Genomic DNA, 22746 nt, shown 5'->3' on the forward strand with positions numbered 1-22746 from the left:
GCCATATTATTCAATTGATCCAGAACTATTTATTGAAAAGTCCACACTTAAAACTATGCTGTTAATCATGGGATTATATATGTGTGTGGACCTGTTTCTGGGCTATATTCAAGAAGCAGCTAATTGTTAAACTTATTCTTAAGAAAGAATACTTGTAATCTGCTTCTTTCCTCAAGTAGCATCATTACATACTATTTATGAACTAGGCATCATGCTAAGCATTTTTGCTGCATCACTTCATTTTAAACCCCATTAGCCCCCTATAAGGTAGCTACTGGTATAATCTCTGTTTTGTAGATAAAGAAATTAAGTCTCAGAGAATGAAATAATTTGCCCAAGATCTCCCAGCTAGTAAGTGGAAGAAAGTCCATCTGACTTTGAAATGTAGCTCTTAACTATACTGTCTCCCAGAGCAGCTTTCTGAGTGGGCAATAAGAGTATGTATGTTGACAGTGAAAGGTAATGCAGAGGAGTGAGACCAACTTCCCTCACCTCCACCACATACCTATCATGGTATTTTGTTGTTTTATTTGAGTTACATGGCACGAGGCACTGTTGTACATTTAAATTTTCACATTCATTGAAATAACACATTTTATGGATCAGGAACCATAGTTTTTGTTTTGTTTTGTTTTGTTTTGTTTTGTTTTGTTTTTACCATTGGCGTATGATAGAATATATTGTTCTTTTTTTTTTAAGATTTTATTTTTTAAGTAATCTCTATACCCAACGTGGGGCTCGAACTCTCAACCCTGAAATCAAGAGTCGCACACTCTACTAACAGCGCCAGCCAGCCGCCCCCATAGAATATATTGCTGATATTATACTATATGTTCTTTCTCTATTACTTGTCAACTTTTGAGAGCAAGGAGTGTCTTTTACATATTTGTAACCCTGATGACTACAACAGTGCTCTGCCCAGAGCAAGCACTTAATAAATATTTGTGTTTTTATAGTTGTTAAGCTCTGATTGCTAACTTGAGGTTTTCTGTTCAGGTAGGTTTTCTATCCTGTACAAATTGTTTTTAGTTCAGATCATGTGATCTATCCCTAACATATATTTCCTATTTTCTCTCTTTCAATGACTGTGCCTCAAAAGCAAAAATGCAAATCTTTGGCTCAATGGTCTGGCAGCAACAGATCTGAAATTCTTAAAATGTTAGGACCAGGAGCTACTTTCCCCACGATCAATGAGTTAAAAAGAGAGGGAGAAATTGACAGAGACACAAAGACAGAGAGAAAATGGAGTCTTGTAGAGAGACAAGCACTCCTAGTTCAAGACTTTCACCAGGTCTGTGGCTTTAAGTTCTGTGCTTTAATTTCTCACGTGCAAAATGGGGCTGATAACAGGCTTGTTTTAAGAGTAAAATGAAGCAGCAGACAAAAATATACCAAGAATGGTAGAAAAACGCTATTAAATGTCAAATACTGATAGTAAGTGAGTTGAATACAAGGTACAGATGTGCTTGGTTTTAGTAATAATAAAAGAACTAAATATAGATTTTAGATATTTACCAAAAAAGGAACTGCTTGACAAAGTAATTCAGTATAGTATAATGTTAAATTGTGAGGTTTCCTATTACTTTAAAATTTTTGAGTGAATGTTTTTATTGAAGTATAATCTGGGGCGCCTGGGTGGCTCAGTCAGTTTAGCGTTGGACTCAATTTCAACTCAGGTCATGATCTCAGGGTCCTGAGATCAAACCCTGCATCTGGCTCTGCACCTTGTGTGGAGCCCGCTTAAGACTCTCTCTCTCCTTCCTCTTCCACTCCTCCCCTCTCCCCTAAAAAAAAAAAGTATAATCTGATTGTATTTTGAAATAATCGAATTTACAATACTTTAATTTATAGATTTTTTTAAAGATTTTATTTATTTATTCGACAGAGATAGAGACAGCCAGCGAGAGAGGGAACACAAGCAGGGGGAGTGGGAGAGGATGTGGGGCTCGATCCCAGAACGCGGGGATCACGCCCTGAGCCAAACGCAGACGCTTAACCGCTGTGCCACCCAGGCGCCTCCCTCTAATTTATAGATTTTTAAGATCACATTCATTGCATTGAATAAAACAGGATTTATCTATAATTTACTGTCAGGAATAGAAAGGGGCCTTGAATATCATTATCTTCTGTTTAGTGCAAAAGATGTGACATGACATGTATGTTAAGTGCCAAGGTTTTCTCTAAAATGGGCCCACTATAGAAGTCAGTGGCGTGCCAGTTCAATTCACGGAATATTTAATGAGCGCTTCTGATTTCCAAGGAACTATGTTGGGTACTGAGGAGGCAGTAAGGATGAATAGCATCAGATGAAGGCAGACAAGGCCTGAACCCAGTAACTAATCTGCAAAGCAGAATGGGGCATCATAACACAGAAAAGGTAAAACACAGGGAGAACCTGGTGGAGCTCAAATAATTTAAAATTTCCTGCCTACGTGGGTTTTTTTTTTTCTTCTTCTTTTTAAAAAGGAAATTTTTTGGATCCCTTTTCACATGTGCCAGGTGGTTGTCTGTAGAGAAGCTGCGACCCTGTGAAATCTCCCCTATTCCCTGTTCTTCCTTTCCTCCCGTATTCCATGAGCTCCTCTGCCACCAGCACTGCATTTGGAATGGTATCTATTGTGTGGGTGGTGAAACGATGTAAAGTTATTTTTGTTCTAATTATGAGAACTGTTTTATGGAGGGGGGGAGGAGAGGCAGATCAGAGACAGACGCTCAACGAGGATGCTCCGAGGAGGCGTTACTAAGGTTACTAGAAAGAGAACGGCAGGTGATATTCAGGCAGGGCTTTTTCTAAAACAAAACATTGTCAAACGATGGGCGTGGGCGTAGCGTGAGCAGTGCCACACGACACTAGATGACGGGCTCCCGAGGGGAAGGAGGCCCTGGAAAAAATTGAGGGCTGCGACTTGAGAAAGCAGGAAGCCTCTGCCTCCCCTCCCGGCCCTGTTCTCCGCTGCCTTTGTTTCCCGGGGCTGTTCTGGCTGTAGCACAAGGTCGCCGCGCCCGAGGACGGTGTCATTTAAATGTGACACGTGGCCGAGCCGGACCGGAAGCGGCGCCCAGTCGGGACCCGTAGGAAGGGGCGGGGAGCGGGCGGCAGCGGCAGTCGCGGTGGAGAGGCTGCGCGGCCGGCGCGAACGGGACGGACCCTGCAGCGGCTCGCTCAGGCCGTGGGTCGTCGCTGCAGCCGCGGGAAAAGGGGAAAGGACTCCGTGGGCGTACTTGGCAGAGCAGGGAGGAGGGAAGGGGTGTGTGATAAGGGCCTTCAGTGTATTTGGGGTTGGGGAGAAGGACTTCCAGACTTGTTCCTCATATGCTACTAGTTGATTACCTCTTTGTTGTTGTTGTTGTTTTGGTAGGTTCTAGAGACACCCGGCGTCTCTCGAATTTCTCTCGAGTTGATTCGTAGCCCGAAGTGAGTGAGAGCTTTTTAGTGCAACCACTGATTTGAGATGGGTATGGGATGGATGAAGACGCCAGGGAAAAGGGGAGAGGGGAGCAAGGATAGGAGGTGGTGTCGCGGGTTGTGGGAACAAGATGACGTTAATATTAGTAAACATTTACAGCATTTTACTATACTAGACTCTGTTCTAAAACTCTTTATATGTTGTAGCTCATTTAACGTCCTGTCCCATGAGACCGGTACTCTTACTAGCCTCATTTTATGAAGGGGAAACTGCGAGAGGTTAAGGAACATGCATGACGAAAGACAAATGAAAAGATCAGAGCTAGGATTTGTACTCTGGTAGGCTAATGCCAGAATATATCTCTAAGCTCCACACAGTGGTTGACCCCCATCAAGATGTAAAGAAAATGAGGACATAAAGGGTGAGAAGCTGGTATGGAGTGAACAGATGTGATACGACAGCTGGAGCAAGGAGTTGACCTAAAGGGTGTGAGATCTGCAGGTGATGACGGATAAAGGGAGGATAGAGTTGGAACTGTGGCCTTCTAACCTTTACCTCTAACCTGGGCTAGGACCTTCCTCTCTATAGAATTCTGTGGGACAGGGAAGAGAGGTGTACACCCACACACTTAAGTTTGAAAAAGATCCCAGACTTTATTTATTCAGGGTAGCCAGGACTAGGAACGCACCTTGTCTTAGGTCCAATGCAATAAAGTTTAGGGAGTTCTTTCTTCATTTTCCTGCTGCACTTGTAATAGTAAATATTGAAGTTTAAAGATTTTGACATGTCATTTGACTGGGACTAGTTCCTTGTAGCCGTATGAATTGAGTACTTCATCAAAAGTCAAATCATCCACCGATTCCCCATTAATGTGTGTCCCAAATTCAATATAATGCTGCAACCAGAGGCTTCCAGCACAACTGAGTGACAACTGAGATCTTTCAATATTTCTAAGAATTTCAGTTTAAAAAAAATGAATTGGGGGCGCCTGGGTGGCACAGCGGTTAAGCGTCTGCCTTCGGCTCAGGGCGTGATCCTGGCGATCTGGGATCGAGCCCCACATCAGGCTCCTCCGCTATGAGCCTGCTTCTTCCTCTCCCACTCCCCCTGCTTGTGTTCCCTCTCTCGCTGGCTGTCTCTATCTCTGTCAAATAAATAAATAAAATCTTAAAAAAAAAAAAAAGAATTGGAATAAGATAAAGTTAACTAGGCCAAAAGGCAAGGTTGTTTACCTTGAAGAAACTAGGTTTAAAAGAAAAAGGAAATCTCAACATATGTTGAAAAAAAAGGAAAGTTTTAATGAATTGATAGTGTACTGTTCACAAATACAGTAAGTCTAATGGAATATAATCATGTTAGCATATTCCAGAGGCAGTTTGCAGTAGTTGAAATCATGAGCTTAAGAATCAGGTAGGTCAGTTTAGCTGCTTATTTGCTGTATAATTGATTAACTTTGTCCTTGATTTCTTCATCTGTAAAGTGGAATTAATTCCTAACTTGCAGAATTAGAAGCAGTGTTTGTTAAGGACCTACCATAATGTCTGGAACAAAGTTGATGATAAATACTCAGCAACTGCTAGTACTCTGAGTCAAAAGTGAAGCATCACTCAACCTTGTATGCAGTCACACGGCAGCTTCTAGATCTTGTTTTCAATAGGAAGTCAAAAGAGTAGCCTCCTGGTAATTAAAGTGGAAAGTGTTCATTTTCTGAAGGGTAAGCGTGTTATTTCAAAGTGAATGAAAGTTTTAGGTGGCTGGATAGCCCATGAGCAGTGATATACCCACCATGATCCCTTACAATTATTGTGGCTTTTAAAGATAACTTATTTTTTAACTATTCTGTTTCCTGAACTATGGGCAACAAGTTCTAAGTAACCGACTCTATACTCCTTTTTAGATGCATGGTCATGGAGGCTATGACTCTGATTTTAGTGATGATGAACACGGTGGACGATCTAACAAAAGGAAAAAAAGGTAAGTAATTTTTTTTATTGATTTGTGTTTCAGATCCTTTCTAGATTGCGATGAGGTATAAATAAGTAATATTGAAAGTTTTTGGGTTGCATTTGCGTGTGAAGACAACAATGCTCTACTGAATGAATTTTCGTTTATAAAACTAGAATGAATGACTCAAGAATTTGAGAACAGTTATGTGAAAAATAAGAAAATGTTTATGCTGTGAAGGGATTTATGGAAAGGGAAGTGGGGAAAAAATTAATCAATTAAAAGTCTTGGATTTCTCTGTTGCATCTATTTTTCATTCAGCTATTAAGGACTTTACTTGTGAACATCATAGCTAAGAGAAGGGGGCTTGGTTGGTGGTCCCTTTGGTAGTACGTGACTTCAAAATGAGGTTAACATGGGGGTGAGATTGTGATACAGTGCAGTTTTATGGTTTTGTGAATGAGCAGACGAAGTGCTCAAAGGAAGGAGCTCATGGAAGTTTTTATTGCATTGAAAGGGACAAGAACTGTCAGCATATAAAGCCTGGGCCTTATAAGGAGGTAGCATCTTGGGGATGTTGCTGCATGAAGGGGCGTTGTTTTCAGCTCTTAGTGCTTAGGAACTGATTTTATCTTTAACTTAGGAGTGGTTAACTGATTCATATTAACCAAACTTATAAAAATTGCTTCTTTTTTTTCACACCGAGAGCAATATATTAGGCATCCTAAATGGGACTGAACATTTTTGTTGAGTACTCAGTCTTCATGGATAACCAAAAGAACAGAAATAATTACAATTATATTGTGTGATTCTTTACATTTTCATGATTTTTCATTTAAAAATATTATTTTGTAAGAATAGAATTTGAGCAAATCTAGTTGAAGAGTTCCTACTCTAGGGTTATATCTATCTTCATAACTAGGGCTGATCATCTATAGTCTGTATCACTTATAATCAGCCCTTATTTTTTTGTATTATTCATTACCAAAAGTTTCAATATCTCTGCATTTCCAAAGAGGATAATTATGGCATGGAGAGATTAAGTAACTTAATCTTACTTAAGGTTAAGATAGTGAATGACAGAGCCGAAGTTTGGATCCCAGAACTTGGGTGTCTGACACCAGAACCTATTTGTTAGTTTCATTTTCTCCATTTTATAAATATTAAAAGTTAAGATATTAATTAAGCTATTTAAGGAGACAAAAGTCTCATTAAAGATCAGTGAGACTTTTTTAAGACTTGAATTTTTAAAAACATGTTCCAATTATGAAAATATGAAGAAACAGCAAACATCCTTTGAGAAAAATGAACTCTTTTAGTAATTTTTCTTCTTCACAAACCAGGACAGTTGAAGATGATTTACTGCTCAAAAAGCCATTTCAGAAAGAAAAACATGGAAAAGTGGCCCATAAACAAGTTGCAGCAGAATTGCTGGACAGGTATGTACCTCAGTGTAAATTACTTTTTTTGGTTTAAGATGTTTTTATAAACTCGGGGACTTGGGGATTAATTCTATGAATTAGAATACAGACATTTGAATTTGTTTAAAATTTGTCTTTACAGGGAAGAAGCAAGAAATAGAAGATTTCACCTCATAGCTATGGATGCTGTATCCTTTTTATATTTCTAGATTTTTATAACTAATAGAATATTTTAAAATCTACTTTTTTATTTCATAAAATCTTGTGAAGTCAGGTAGACCTATATTATATTTGTAAAGGTAACTGTTTATTGATGTGCAATCTTGTCATTTATACTTTTGAGTACCATTCTCTTTTATTAATACGTAAGAAAGATTTAGAGACAAAAATAATAAAACATATTACTGGTGATCTGTAAATAGGTTTACAAAGTCAGTTAACTTGCAGATATTTTTCCAACCTGTTTTTGCCAGGCTCTCAACCTTTATCATTTTATTTTATTTTATTTATTTTAATTTTTAATTTTTTTAAAGATTTTATTTATTTATTTGACAGAGAGAGACAGCCAGCGAGAGAGGGAACACAAGCAGGGGGAGTGGGAGAGGAAGAAGCAGGATTCCAGCGGAGGATCCTGATGTGGGGCTCGATCCCAGAACGCTGAGATCACGCCCTGAGCTGAAGGCAGACGCTTAATGACTGAGCCACCCAGGCGCCCCTCGACCTTTCTCATTTTAATACTGCTCTTATCGTTAGACTCATTTTAACTCTTATTCTCTTACTGCCTGGTTCTTGGCTGTTTAAGGTCTTTGTGAAACTTGTATCTAGAAGTAGATGTGTCTGTGGGCTGTCCCCAGGCCTGTTGTGGCTTCATCTCTCAGTCATAACTTGGGGCTGTCGTTAAACTATATCTTGCTTCCCTGTTATAGGCACGTCTCACCTCAACTTCCTGGTAAGACTGTGGGTCATTACACTAACTGCTACCACTGGCCATCCTTGTTACTGTTGGGAATATTGGAGAATGAAAAAGAAGCCAAGCAAGACTTGACGTGTTTCTGGGTATTTATCATTACAGTCAAGGTTAAGAGAAGGAGACGGTGGCAGTTAGATACATCCCCTACCTATTGACATCTGTTTCACTTTATCATTCCTAATCCTTTTCTTAAAGCTATAGAAATTCTCTTACCGCCAATTTATTCCTCTTCTAACCCAATAGCTTAGCTTTCCCATAGATCTCATCTGCTACTTGTTCCTTTTGCATTTCAACATCTATTGTGCCTTGTGTGACATCACTCATTTGGGGGTGTTGGGGTATTTAGTTACAGCCTGGTGAGGGTGGAAGTGTAGGTCTCCTTTTCTGGCATGGGTGGAGGTTGGCTGGAGTAGAGTAGGTATTGTCTAAAAGTTACCTGTTTGTTAGGCTGCCCTCTATCCTGGGTATTCAGTTAGAGAGATCAGGCTTTGTTGGGACTTTTCTTGTCTGTGTTTGTTGACATTTTCAGGTTGCCAGCTTCTTCATTTCCAAGTCTGAGTTTATGAGTCAAAAAATCTGGGGAGCTTACCACCATGTCATACCATGGGTCTTGAGCTCCCTACCTGTTATGCCTTCTTCTCATGTTTTGCAGTCTTCTTATATTTGTTTTAGACATAACTTCCAAGGTTTTTAGTTTTTCTTAGTGGAAAGAATAGGGAGAAGTACATCTTTGTGTACTCCCATCTTCCTGGAAGCGGGGTCCCACTCAGCACCTGTTTTTGTAAATAAAGTTTTACTGGCACATTCCCGTGCTTATCCAGTGAGGTGTTATCTGTGCCTATTTTCATGCTAAAATGACCGAGCTGAGCTGTTGTGACAAGTACTGTATTACCTGCATATTGACCATCGATCGAAAAAATTTGTTAACCTAAAAGATTGAAGTGACTTGCCATGGTCATATGATGAGTTAGAGATAGACCAAGAGCTAGAAAGGACCCAAATCCCTGGATATCTAGCTTTTCTCTTTTTTCTTTTCTGAAAGGTTAGCTCCTTTATTGCCAGTCTTGGAAGTATCATATTCTGATTCAACATTCTGTTAGAACATACTGTGATGAATTAAGTCATTATTTATCTCTGATATAATAGGATGTAGTCAGGCAGTATTATGGATGAGGTCAGTTCTGTTATTTGCATGTTCAGCACTGGAGAGAATATGATTGAGCTTTTTAAAACAAAAAGTAAAATATCTTGTTATATTGCGTTAAAAATAAGCATGACTGAATTCTTAAAAGAAAGTATAAAAAAAGAACATCTGATTTCTTAATATTTACAGGTTTTTGAAAGCCTAATGTTAGGATTTAATATTATAAAAGTTGTATCTTCTATTTTAGAGGCTTTATCATTACTGGAATAATTAAATGTTATAGTAATAAAAGGTAAATTGTACTCTTTTCCTTGAATTTTAGAAACTATAATGTATTTTTCATATTATGATTAAAATGAATATTGGTGTGAGGCTGTGTATATTTCAGCAATAGAATAGGAAGTTCTCTTTCTCTCCAGGTAGAGCTATATTTTATCACAAGAGTAGTATATGCTTGAAAAATGTTCAAAACAGTAGAAACAGTATTCAGTAGAAAGTGAAAGCCCCTCTGCTCTACAGTGTTGACTCCTAACAGTTAATACTTACCCTTTTCGATGTATTTTTTAAAAGATTTATTTATTTCAGAGAAAGAAAGCATGTAGATGTGGGGGAGGGGCAGAGAGAGAGAGAGACAAGCAGATTCCCCACTGGGAGTGGAGCCCCATGTGGGGCTTGATTCCAGGACCCTGAGATCAGGACTTGAGCTGAAACCAAGAGTCAGATGCTCAACTGACTAAGCCACCCAGGCGCCCCCTTTTAGATATTTTTTAAATTCATAAGCATGTATAGTAGATTTTGCATATTTAAAAAATGAAGTAAACTTATACCGTTTTTCTTTACTTACTCGTATATCATAGACACAGAATAACTCCTGAGCAAATCAAATCCTTAATTTTTTGCATTTCAGTATCAAAGGCACACAAAGTTTGTAAATGACTATATTTTGTACTATGGTGGCAAAAAAGAAGACTTCAGGCGGTTGGGGTAAGTGTCATGAAGTTTGCATAGAATGGGAGGAAAGTATGGATGTCTTTAAAGACCCACAGCTGCTGTGTCTTCTGATCCTGTCATTCTCTCCTGCTTTCTGTTCCAGTTCCCTTGTAATATCCTAAAGTGTAGAGGCTGTCCATAACTTCTTGCTGAGTACCTCATCATGAACCCCATTTCTCTGGCAATAGGCCCCAGGTGGCCTGCTGAGCCAGATCTGTGCTTGGTGATAAAGGTTATGTGAGGAATACTCATATGCCTGATTATGCAGTAAATTTTTAAAAAGTTTTTTGGGGCAAGGATCTTTTCATTAATTAACTTTTTAGACCTCAGTGTTTGGGATTGCTTTTTAAAAGGTAGGGCAAACAGGAAAAAAAACCAACTCCTTCTTATATTTGAGGCTCTTCTATCAGAGCCTCTTGGTTGTATGTGGTTTTTTTTCTCTGACTTAATAATTTTCTGAGTTTGATAGAGCCTTATAAAACTTTATATGGTTTCATCTACCCCAAATTTATCTCCCCTCTCAATTTAGCCTGTATTCCCAAAAATCCCTTGTTCTACCCCCAAACTGTTAGAATCTTAACATATACTCTTCTGCCCTTACTCAGTCTTTCTAGGAAGCTGTAGTAAAATGAGATGTGGAAAACTCTTCATGTAGTTTTTAAATGGGATCTCAGTGGGATGGGGTTACTGACTTTTTTTAGATTCTAAAACTTATTTTCATTATTTTTCCTTATCCACTTAGTGTTCATTCAGGTTTCTCATCCTGGCTTTGGTGATTTAATACCATCTGTGTAATTGAAGCCAGTACAAAAGGTGAATGGATGCCTTATCCACTTAACTTGCTTGTGTAGCAGCACTGTTTATAAGTGTCTTATTTATTTATTTATTTATTTATTTATTTATTTATTTATATTATTATTTTTTTTAAATTTATTTGAGAGATAGGGAGAGAGCAGGAGCAGGGAGGAGAGGGAGAAGCACGGGTTGATCCCAGCACCCTGGGATCATGACTCGAGCAGAAGGCAGACGCTTAACCGACTGAGCCACCCAGATGCCCCAATATGGAAATTGTTTTTAGAAGTATATGTACAGGGGTGCCTGGGTGGCTCAGTCGTTAAGCATCTGCGTTCGGCTTAAGGCGTGATCCCAGAGTCCTGGGATTGAGCCCCACATCGGGCTCCTCCACTGGGAGCCTGCTTCTTCCTCTCCCACTACCCCTGCTTGTGTTCCCTCTCTCGCTGGCTGTCTCTCTGTCAAATAAATAAAATCTTTAAAAAAAAAAGTATATGTACATATGTTTATATTCACAGATAAAACTATCTTCATGTACTTTTTCTCAGGTGTTAAAAAATCTCAAAACTGTTTAGCCTCCTAAATTTGACTAATTTTGTGTTTATGTGTGATTGAAATAGTTTTATTTTCCAGGGAAAATGACAAGACAGACATGGATGTTATACGAGAAAATCATAGATTCCTATGGAATGAGGAGGATGAAATGGACATGAATTGGTAATTTTAGCCGTCTTATGTAATGCCTAAACTTCTTTAGTCCTGTCTCTCCTGCTCTGTCTGTGTTTTCTTATGCTGCCAGCGTAAGGGGCATTGGCCCCGACATGGAGGAGCTCTGAATGGAGGACATAAAAACATGCCTCAGAGTATTGAGTCTGGTTTGGTTCTTTGGGTAATTTTCAGCAGTTTTAACTGACTTCTCATTGCTTGACTTTATCTTGAAAAAAAATGTGTTACATTTTTACTGTATTGTTTGTTGTCCTGTAATATGCTTTAAAAAAATTTTTTTTAATATTTTGGGAAAAAATAATACCTAAAAGTGGTTTTAAAAATGCAAACATTGCAGAAGGTGAAAAGCGAGGAGCAAGGCTCCTCTCCTCTGACTGTCAATCTTCCGGTTTCCCTCCCTGAGAGAACCACTATTAATAGTTAATATCCAGGTATTCTTTGCACATGTAAGTAATAGGCCTCTTTTAAAGCATTAATATTTATATCATATATGTTATTTATTTGACATTGCTTCCAAGTAGCAAACTGTGGTTGAATTTCTAAATGTAAAAGATTTATATGTTTTTTTATGGATCTAGGGAGAAGAAACTTGCAAAGAAATACTATGATAAGTTATTCAAGGAATACTGCATAGCAGATCTCAGTAGATATAAAGAAAATAAGGTATGCCTTATTTACAGAAGGTTCTTATTTAAGAACAGTATTACTTTTTATTATATTATCACGTCCCACATTATTCTTTTAAAGGTGCTGAATGAGCTAGGTTGTCCTGCATCTATGAAGTATCATTTGGACCATTTAACCTCTGTAGCTATGAAATTTACAAAGGGCCCCTTAGTCAAGGGTGCTTTGTGAACCAAGGCATGAATAGTCTAAAATTAAACACAAGTGGCTACTGGATCCTGTTTCATCCTTACTCTGGCCTAGAGCATCTGCTGATTATAATGAATGATTTGACACTGCAAAATGATGTCTTGTTTCACAGATGATGTTTGAAATTGATAGGCTTTTTTTTCAAATAAATTACCATCTATAAAGAGGCAGATGCATATCTTCTTTTATACCAATGTCTATTCTAGCAGAATTAACTCTTATCAGTGCTATTTAGTAATGACAGATTTCTGTTCCTGCTTTATATCTTACTTCAGTTGGTACCAAAGTAATTTTTATTTCTATCTCCAGTTTCACATTTGCAGCTGGAGAAGGTGACCCGGAACAGATGATTTCAGTTTGAAATGGGGGAGGGAATGTTGCATAAATCTGTATGTTTTGGATAGTGTATACATTTGTATTACAACATTTGTATTAAGACAGACAATCTATTTAAAAAGTTGTCTTAGATTTATTTATTGTAAGAATTTCTTTTTCATTTAAGTAGTTAAATCTCAGAACCATGATTGGTTTAATATTTTTTTCCATAGTGCCTATAACATGTGGGTTGCTTCACAATATTATTATAGATAAGAGTGTCCAGTTTTACAACCCTGTTTACAAACCCACGCACATGACATATCCCAAAGACTTTCTTGGTATCTTAGGAGCTGGCTCTCCTCCCTGTACTAGTTATTGATCACATCAAATCCAAAAGGCCCCGCAATTGGAGTTACTTGAAGTTACTACACTGCTAGTCAAGTATGAAATTCAGATCTTTCTAGGAGCACATAATAAAGCAGCTTTTTCAGTGCTGGCTCATTTGTTGATTGCTTTTCAGTATTTATTAAGGACTGGGCAGGGCACTCTGAATTAAAACATGACTGCCCTTTAAAAACAACCTATAATCTAGTTGAGGGGAGAAAGTGTATATAAAACAATAATTAAATATTTGTATTCTCCATTTAAAAAACACAATATATTATTGGAAATCATACTTTAAAGAGGATAATCTTGAAACAAATTACATTTTCCTATTAGAACATGGTGAGTAATTAGATATGAGGGTAAATCCAAGTAAGAAATCAGAAATAGGAAATGTGGAGTGAGGCAGATGCCTTTTTTTTTTTCAAGACTTTTTTTTAGGGGTAGTTTTAAGTTCACAACAAAATTGAGGGGAGGGCACAAAGATTTCCCATATGCCCCTTACCCCATATATATGAGGGGTATCTTTTCTAAGGGAAAAGATGACTATTTTTTTGGCATACCATGCTTGAGTTAAGAATAGTGCCTTTGATTTCCTTGCTTAGGATGTATTTTCTCATAGTTTTATTTATACAAAGACTGTTTTATTTACTTCTAATTAATCAGCTCCTTGCTCGGTGCCTATTACTTGGGGCATTTTTAGTGAATTCCAGCCTTTGTCCCACACACCTGTTCCCTTCCTTATTACTTCTTCCCGTTCATCATTGAGAATTTGGTTGGATTGTTGCATCAGTTAGGATTAGAATCAGGTGCAGGGACTGAAGCACTCCTAAATAACACTGACTTAAATGAGCTAGAAGTTTATTTTTCTTCTACATAGAAATCCAAGTAGATGTTCATGGATCTTTGTGTTTTCAGAAGTTAGGATCCGTCTGTTGTACTGCTTGCATGTGTGATCTCTTTGTGTTAGACGGTAGAGTAAGAGAAGGAGATTTATCACGAAATCCTGAGTAACTCCAGTGTTGAATCCAGGCTACCAGCAGGAAAATGTATATCAGGAAAGAACGTAAAAACACGTTGAGGCAAAGCCTCTATACAACCTTTAACTAGTGGGACATACTGTATTTGTTTGTTATAGTTCTTATCCCCCTATAAAATTATAATCTTCTTGACAATAGACACTATTTTAATTATCTTATATCTTCAGCAGAGTGCCAAGCCCAGTAAGTAGTTGCTTAATAGTTATTTGTTGAATAGATTAATGAATGGAAGAAAAAGTTGGGAAACTATTGCTGTACACATTTGTCTGTGCTTCAGTGGGCATCCCAACATATATGTTGGATGGCAAGCAATCCTTACATACCTGTAAGGGCTTAAAAATAGAATTAAACAGAGTTATTTTGAATGTTATATTTTTTCCCCTAGACTGGGAGGGGTTTATTTTTATTGGATTTTAATCAGAATAATTTCAAATATTTGAGCCCCCAGTTGCATTTAAACTACAAAATTGCCTACTTCAAATAATAGGCAATAAAATAAAAATAGACAAAGTTAACCAGGCATTGAACACTTCATCTGAATTATTTCTCTTAATACAACAACTATAAGATTGGGTTTTTTAATCCATAAAAAGGAAGTAGACTGAGAAGTCAATAGACTTTCCAAGGCCACAGAGCTAGTTAATGAATGGTAGAGCTTACATTGGGTCTGCATGATTCTAGAGCTGAGCTTTTAACCATTATAGTAAACTGAGTAGAAAACGAAATCATTTACTAAAACTGCAGAAAATTAACATATGAATATGAAAGATCTTAAAAAGACAGTGGAGAAAAATTATTTTTAGCCAAAAAAGTTATGTTTAGGAATCTGGAGCGAAGTTTTAACAGCTTTCCATTTTAGGGCTCCAGAGGGTCCCCTTTCTCTTTCCTGTGCATCACTTTGCCAGTGCGGAAAGAGCCATACGTGAATGAATGATTGTGGTTGTGTTCCAATAAAACTTTATAAAATAGGCAGCAGGCCATAATTTGCTAACCTCTGCGATACTATGTACCAGGTACTATTCTAAGTACTTTGTGTGTATTATCCCATTTTAAACCTCTTAATCCAAAGAAGTAGGTATTGTATTATCGCTGCATTACATATGAAGAAACTGAGGCACAAGAACATTAAATACCTTGTCCAGTATTATAAAGCTGTTAAGTGGTGGAGCTAAGATGTAAACCCAGACAGTCCAACTCTTTTGCTATATGCTACATATATATATAAAATATAGTATATTGCCTCTTTACTGTACCATAACCTCTTTTTTTCTCAGTGTCATAAAACAAGATAAATATTTTTATTAGGTATCTTATGGCCTAACACCTGTACCTTTTAATAGGTAGTTTAAAAGTAAAAAATAGTATTCCTTAACAGATAACTTGGTAATTGTTCAAATGTATTTTTAAATACCTGGAACCCTATAAGGAGGAAAAAAGCTATCACAATGAGAATTAGGTTTGTGTTTTTTTTTTTACTTTTTATTTTAATCACCTCGTACTCATCACAAGTGCACTCCTAATCTGTATCACCTATGTTACCATCCTCCCCCTCCACCTCCCTGCTGGTAACTATCAGTTCTCTATAGTTAAGAGTCTTTTTTTTAGTTTGTCTTTCTCTTTTTTCCCTTTGCTCATCTGTTTTGTTTCTTAAATTCCACATGTGAGTGAAATCATATGGTATTTGTCTTCCTTTAGCTGACTTATTTCACTTAGCATCATACTCTAGCTCCATCCATGTTGTTGCAAATGGCAAGATTTCATTTTTTATGGCTAAATAATACTCTGTTGTATGTAGAGTATGTATATATGTATATTACATCTTTCTCCATTCATCAGTCGATAGATACTTGGGTTGCTTTCATATCTTGACTATTGTAAGTAATGCTGCTATAAACATAGGGGTGCATGCATCCCTTTGAATTAGTGTTTTTGTTTCTTTGGGTAAATATCCAGTAGTGCTATTGCTAGATTGTAGGTAGTTCTATTTTTAACTTTTTGAGGACCCTCCATACTGTTTTCCAGGGTGGCCGTATCAGTTTGCATTCTTACCAGTGGTGCAAGAGGGTTCCCCTTTCTCCACATCCTCACCAAAACCTGTGTTGTTGTTAGCCGTTCTGACTGGTGTGATGTGATAGCTCCTTGTAGTTTTGATTTATATCTCCTTCATGATAAATGATGAGCATCTTTTTCTTTTTTTTTTTTCCGAAAGATTATATTTATTTATTTGACAGAGATAGAGACAGCCAGCGAGAGGGGGAGCACAAGCAGGGGGAGTGAGAGAGGAAGAAGCAGGCTTCCAGCAGTGGAGCCTGATGTGGGGCTCGATCCCAGAACGCCAGGATCACACCCTCAGCCGAAGGCAGACGCTTAATGACTGAGCCACCTGGGCGCCCCTGATGAGCATCTTTTCATGTGTCTGTTGGCTATCTCTATATCTTCTTTAGAGAAATGTCTGTTCGTGTCTTCTGCCCATGTTTTAATTGGATTATTTGTTTTTTGGGTGTTGAGTTGTGTAAGTCCTTTATATATTTCGGATACTAACCCTTTATCAGAATGTCATTTGCAGATATCTTCTCTCATTCCATAGATTGCCTTTAGTTTTGTTGATTGTTTCCTTCACTGTGCAAAAGCTTTTTATTTTGATGTAGTCCCAATAGTTTATTTTTGCTTTTGTTTCCCTTGCCTCAAGGGACCTATCTAGAAAAAAGTTGCTATGGCCAATGTCGGAAAAATTATTGCCTGTGCCCTTTCTAGGATTTTTATGGTTTCAGGTCTTTAATCCATTTTGAATTTATTTCTGTGTATGGTAAAAGAAAGTTGTCCAGTTTCATTCTTTTGCTTCTTGCTGTCCAGTTTTCCCAACACCATTTGTTGAAAAGACTGTCTTTTTCCCATTGGATATTCTTATCTGCTTTTTCAAAGATTAATTGACCATATAATTGTGGTTCATTTTTGGGTTTTCTGTTCTGTTCCATTGATCTATGTGTCTTTTTTTGTGCCAGTACTGTGCTGTTTTGATTACCACAGCTTTGTAATGTAACTCGGAAGTCTGGAATTGTGATGCCTCCAGCTTTTCTTTTTCAAGATTGCTTTGGCTATTCAGGGTCTTTTGCAGTTCCATACAAATTCTAGGATTGTTCGTTCTAGTTCTGTGAAAAATGCTGTTGGTATTTTGATAGAGATTGCATTAAATGTGTAGAGTTCTTTGGGTAGTATAGACATTTTAACAATATTTGTTCTTCCAATCCATGAGCATGGAATGTCTTTCCATTTCTTTGTGTTATCTTCACTTTATTTCATCAGCGTTTTATAGTTTTCAGAGTACAGGTCTTTCACCTCTTGGTTAGGTCTATTCTTAGATATCATATTATTTTTGGTGCAATTGTAAATGGGATTGTTTTCTTAATATCTCTTTCTGTTGCTTCATTATTGGTGTATAGAAATGCAACAGATTCTGTACATTGATTTTATATCCTGTGACTTGATTGAATTTGTTGATGAGTCATTTTTTGGTGGAGTCTTTAAGATTTTCTGTATATAGTATCATGTCATTGCAAATAGTGAAAGTTTTACTTCCTCCTTACCGATTTGGAGGCCTTTTATTTCTTTTTGTTGTCTACTGTGGCTATTTTGTGAGTTGCTTGATTGGTTTTTTACAGAAGTATTCATTTTTACTGCTTTTGTGTTTCCTACCTTCATACTCTCATTTTCGGTTTTTCATTTCCTCTCAAAGTGTCCCCCTTTATTTTATTTTATTTTATTTTATTTTTTTAAACTTTTTTTTTTAATTAGATTTTATTTATTTGTCAGAGAGAGAGAGAGAGCGCACAAGCAGGGGAGAGGCAGGCAGAGGGTGAAGCAGGTTCCCTGCTGAGCAAGGAGCCAATGCGGGACTCAATCCCAGAACTCCAGGATCATGACCTGAGCTGAAGGCAGACGCTTAACCAACTGAGCCATCCAGGCGTACCTCAACGAGTCCACTTTAATATTCCTTGCAGGGCTGGTTTAGTGGTCATGAACTCCTCTAGTTTTTGTTTGCCTGGGAAACTCTTTATCTCCTTCTATTCTGAATGATAGCCTTGCTGGATAGCGTATCCTTGGCTGCAGGTTTTTCCCATTCAGGACTTGGACTAGATCATGCCGTTCCTTTCCGGCTTGGAAAGTTTCTGTTGAAAAATCTGCTGATAGCCTTATGGGATTTCCTTTGTATGTAACTGTCTTGTCTTTCTGCTTTTAATATTTTTTTCTTTATCACTATATTTTGTCATTTTAATTATAATATGTCTTGGTGTGGATTTGCTTTTGTTGATTTTGTTGGGGATTCTTTGCCTCCTAGATCTGGGTAACTGCTTCTTTCCCTGGGTTAGGGAAGTTTTCAGCTATTGTTTCTTCTAATAAATTCTCTGCCCCCTTTTCTCTCTCTTCTTCTAGGACTCCTGTAATACAAATGTTACTACATTTGATGGAGTCACTGAGTACCCTAAGTCTATTATCACTTTGCATAATTTTTTTTCTCTCTTTTGTTCATCTTGATTACCATCTGCTACTCTGTCTTCTAGGTCATTAATTATTCCTCTGCTTCTTCTTGCCTGTTGTTTATTCCGTCAAGAATGTCTCTCATTTCATTTATTGAGCCCTTTATCTCTGCTATGTTATTCCTTATCTCTGTGTTAATGGTTTCACTGATGCCTTCCACTCATTTCTCAAGTCTCGTGAGTATCCTTGTGATCATTGCTTTAAATCTCCATCAGGCATGTTACTTATGTCTGTTTTGCTTAGATCTTTGGCCATGGCCTGTCCTGTTCTTTCATTTAGGACAAATTCCTCTGTCTTCTCATTTTGTCTAAGTCTCTGTGCTTGTTTCTGTGTGTTAGGAAAGTCAGCTATGTCTCCTGTTCTTGAGGGTACTGGCTTTATGAAGAAGAGGTCCCATAGTGCCCTGCAGTGTAGTGTCCCCTATGCTCCAGGGCTTGGTGCTTCTAGTAGTGTCTCCAGTGTGTACTCTGCTTTTGTGTCCTGGCTGCTTTATCCTTCAGGCCAGTTGTCTGCTAAGATTCTCTTTGCCTGTCATAGGCAGTGTTTGGTCTCTGGCCTAAATGTGGTCCATTTTAACTAGGCGTGCTCTGGTCTGCTTGTGAAATGAGACCTGTCACTGCCACTGCCGGAACCAAGGCCTTGCAAAACTCCTGGGTAGGGAGACATGGTGTGGAATGGGTTTGGGCTTGTCATCTGCAGGAGGGGGCCCACTGTGCTGGGACCGAGGCAAGCGAGCCTGGGCAGTGAGGGTTCTCTGGAGCATGGGGGCAGGCCGGGCTTGGTGTAAGCAAGTTAGGTAGTGAGTGTCAGCACTGCTCTGGTTTCCACAGGTGGCCCTGTGTTTATGCTGAGGGGCAGGGGAGGGAAATGCTGCTGGCCAGTTTCTTTATGCCCAGAGGGGTCTTTCTATGAACACTGCCTTTCGGGGGCATGCTCAGAGATGGGCAGCTAACCTCTGCGCTGTATGCCCCAGGCACTCTTCAGATCACTGTTTCTGCACTGTATATCCACGGGGTGTTTGCCCTGCCCTTTTGTCCAAGAGTAGCCCCAGTGTCCTCCAAGGTCTCCCAGAGCCAAGCATGCTGACCTTTAAAACTCCAGGCTTTAAGCACTGCTGGTTGCAAGAACTCACCAAATTTGATCTCTTGCTTTTGAAGCCAGTTGCTATGTGGATTTATTTGCCCCGTGCACCACCCCGCTCCACCCCATGTGCTACTCTGTCTGTCACCCTTCTTGGTAACCATAGCTCCCTCCCTACCAGACACAATTTGTTTCTCTCCAAAGCCACATCTCCACACTTTCTACCTACTGTGATGTCGCCTCTTCTCTACTTTTAGTTGTGGAGTTTGTTCTGCCAATCTACAGATGGGATTTCTGGGGTATTTTGGGTAATTTGATAGTTACCTGGTTGTATTCATGGAACAAGTCAAGCCTACAGTCCTCCTACTCCCCTGCCATCTTCCCCTCCTGGTGAATTAGGTTTGCTTTATAGGTTAGTAAATGTCATCATGTCAATTGTTGGCTCTACGTTTAGATGTATATACAATTTAAATAGTGTTTAAATTTACACTGGCATAAATGTAATTTTTATCTCGTTAGTTTGGATTTAGGTGGCGAGTAGAAAAAGAAGTAATTTCAGGAAAAGGTAATTCTTTTTTGAAATTTTACGTTTTAATAGGATAAGGTTATTTTGTTATATTATTGAAGTCATTGGGTAAGATTATTGCTCATGTATATAATAAATGGTTATCTATAAAAGTAAAGTTAGAGACAGTGTATTCATGTTATATTACTAGCAAAGGTCAAAATATAATGCATTAGTGATATTTACCTTTAAATTTTTGCTTTTAGAACATTCAATGGAGATTAAGTAGAAAATGTTTAAAGAGTTAAAGGAAAGTAATAAAGGGTGAATACTTGAGTTTTTCTTTTTATCAACTTTTGAAATAATGAGTTGGTGTTACTGTATTTCAGTCTAATCACATTTTGAAGGTAGAGATTAAATATCACTTTGAACCTAATAGAATTTTTGGACAGGCTAGTTCTTACTTTGGGATGTTGTTGAGATTGAGCCCGAATATTTAGTCTTACGTCAAAAGATCAAACATTGGTAGGCAATCAATAAAAGCTTTTTCTGTGCGTTGTTGTAATCTACTCATAAATCTCTGAAAAATTAATATCTTTGTACTGTCTCATGATATAAAAGCCCTTTATTGATAATTGCATTTTAAAGTGTTGATGCTCGTGAAAACTACATAAGAGCATTTAGGAAATAATTTTAAACTAATAATTTAAAGAACCTTTAAACTGAAAATAAAGGTTGCACTTTAAAATGATTAAACATTGATGCCACCATTGTGGATCTTTTACATCCTCCATGAATTGGATGTCTCTGTGAAGTATAAAACTGGATCTGCAATAAAGCAAAATTAAGGAGTAGAAATTTTTTTTTTTTAGATGAAGGATCAGCCCTGAAGATACTCTAAAGGAGAAGGAAAAAGAATACATTTAAAGCTAGTTTTAACTTTTCTTAGTATTACACTTTAGTTTGTGTTTTTATCTAAACAATGAGAAATTTTGAAATGTCTCACCGTTGTAAAATTTTCTACTTTTATTAAATGGAATTTTCAGGTGATGGTAAGTAAGTCTGCCTTTAAAAAAACTGATGAGCATTCTTTAAGGTACTATAACTGAAAAAAGGATTAGTTGGTAAGGGAAAGCTATTGCTCAGATTTAGAATTATAATTTTGTTGCTATTTTAACAATAGAGCCATTACTGAACATGCACAGATTGATGAACTGTTCATTTGGAATGAGTAAAAAAAATGCCAATTTAGAAAAGTTACAGGCTGTTTGGACTGATAATTTTCAAAATTCATTTTAATAATTTCTTTTTTATGAAAAGTTTAGATTTTTTTCTGTGGGTGTAAATTATTGAGATAAAAATTCTTTTTTGTACAAATACAAGGTTCATCTGTGAAAGTAAATAGTTGTTGAGTAGTTTCTTTTAATTTTTTCTCTTAGGTCATCAGTGTTAGTCCTTTTTTACAGAATGTTTTAATATACAGTAGACATGGTAATGTGGTGGTGATTTTAGTGTCAGGTAACTCTAAAATTTAGAACATTGGATTTGATTACTTATTTTACTTTATCTCAGAGTGCTACCATTTTAAAACGTGCTTTAAGTGCCATTTTATGCTGGTACTTAAAATAGAAGCCATAATGTTACTACTTAAAATAAGAATTTTAATCAATTTAAAAATTATTATTAAATATTAAAAAGGAATCATCTGGGTGTAAATACATGTACAGTGGAAATATATTTATTCTTTTAGGGTATTACTGAGTATATTTTTTTAGTACTTCCATTTTCTGAAGTATAAGATTTCCTAACCAGGGAGTTGCTGAAACCCTGATCTATACAGTGTTATCTCTAATGGGCAAGAATTCTGTGACTGATTTTTTTTTTTTATAACCTTTCTTCAGCTCTTTGATTTAATACTTGTATATACATTTATTGAGCATACTATAGTTATTATGCTCAGTTATTTTTTAAAGCTGACTACCTAGAACTAAGAATTTATGTATGTTAAGAGTAAATTTCAGGAGTAATTCCCAGGTTGTACAAATAAACATTGTCACCAGCTATCATAGCTAATATTCCTTTCTTTATTGCAGGCCAGTTTTTCTGTGGAAATAAATGTTGTGATAAAAAAGAAGACTTGAAGAGTTGGGAAGTTAATTTTGGTTATATTGAGCATGGTGAAAAGAGAAATGCACTTGTTAAATTAAGTAAGTTGACTTTAGATGGGATATAATTGATTTCTTCAAAGTTTATCTAGTAATTTAGATTTTAAAATATATAGACTAATTTAAAATTTAATTTAAAAAATTTAATATATCTTTCTTGGAAGTGCTCTTTTTTCTGAGTTTCCCAAAGTGACAAATAACTTTTGAGCCTACAATTTTTATACTCTCAGCATTACGTGACATTTATCTGAAACAGTTCTAATGCCAAATGTAAACCTATAATTTGTAATGTGAAGACCTCTTCCCATTAACATGAGAATGTCACCAATGCAGAATGAGATGCAGAATATCAGAAAAGGCAACATAAAATCTCATGTTACCTGGTAGCCGTATTGTTGTGGTGTGGACAATAAATACACTCTCTTTGTGTCAATAAAGAAAAAGTTTTAGG

The 22746-nt window shown here is 37.2% G+C and overlaps 1 protein-coding gene across 9 annotated transcripts in view; it reads left to right on the forward strand.

Moving 5' to 3' along the window:
* The first annotated feature begins 3052 nt into the window (after positions 1–3052).
* The window catches only part of LOC123800314 (protein FRA10AC1), a 37723-nt gene continuing 18029 nt past the window's right edge, over positions 3053–22746 (forward strand). Inside the window, exons 1-11 of one of the 9 annotated variants that reach the window (XM_045809942.2) lie at positions 3053–3170; positions 3360–3415; positions 3775–3908; positions 5305–5381; positions 6695–6790; positions 6915–6960; positions 9794–9870; positions 11302–11385; positions 11973–12057; positions 20145–20190; positions 22224–22337. In XM_045809942.2, the coding sequence (XP_045665898.1) occupies positions 5305–5381; positions 6695–6790; positions 6915–6960; positions 9794–9870; positions 11302–11385; positions 11973–12057; positions 20145–20190; positions 22224–22337 (625 nt within the window). In that variant the 5' untranslated portion in view covers positions 3053–3170; positions 3360–3415; positions 3775–3908. The other 8 variants (XM_045809939.2, XM_045809940.2, XM_045809938.2 and 5 more) reach the window with 8 other exon arrangements.

The sequence above is a fragment of the Ursus americanus genome, chromosome 6 (genome assembly GCF_024610735.1).
Source record: "Ursus americanus isolate L20-20 chromosome 6, mUrsAme1.1.p, whole genome shotgun sequence".
Classification (NCBI taxonomy): domain Eukaryota; kingdom Metazoa; phylum Chordata; class Mammalia; order Carnivora; family Ursidae; genus Ursus; species Ursus americanus.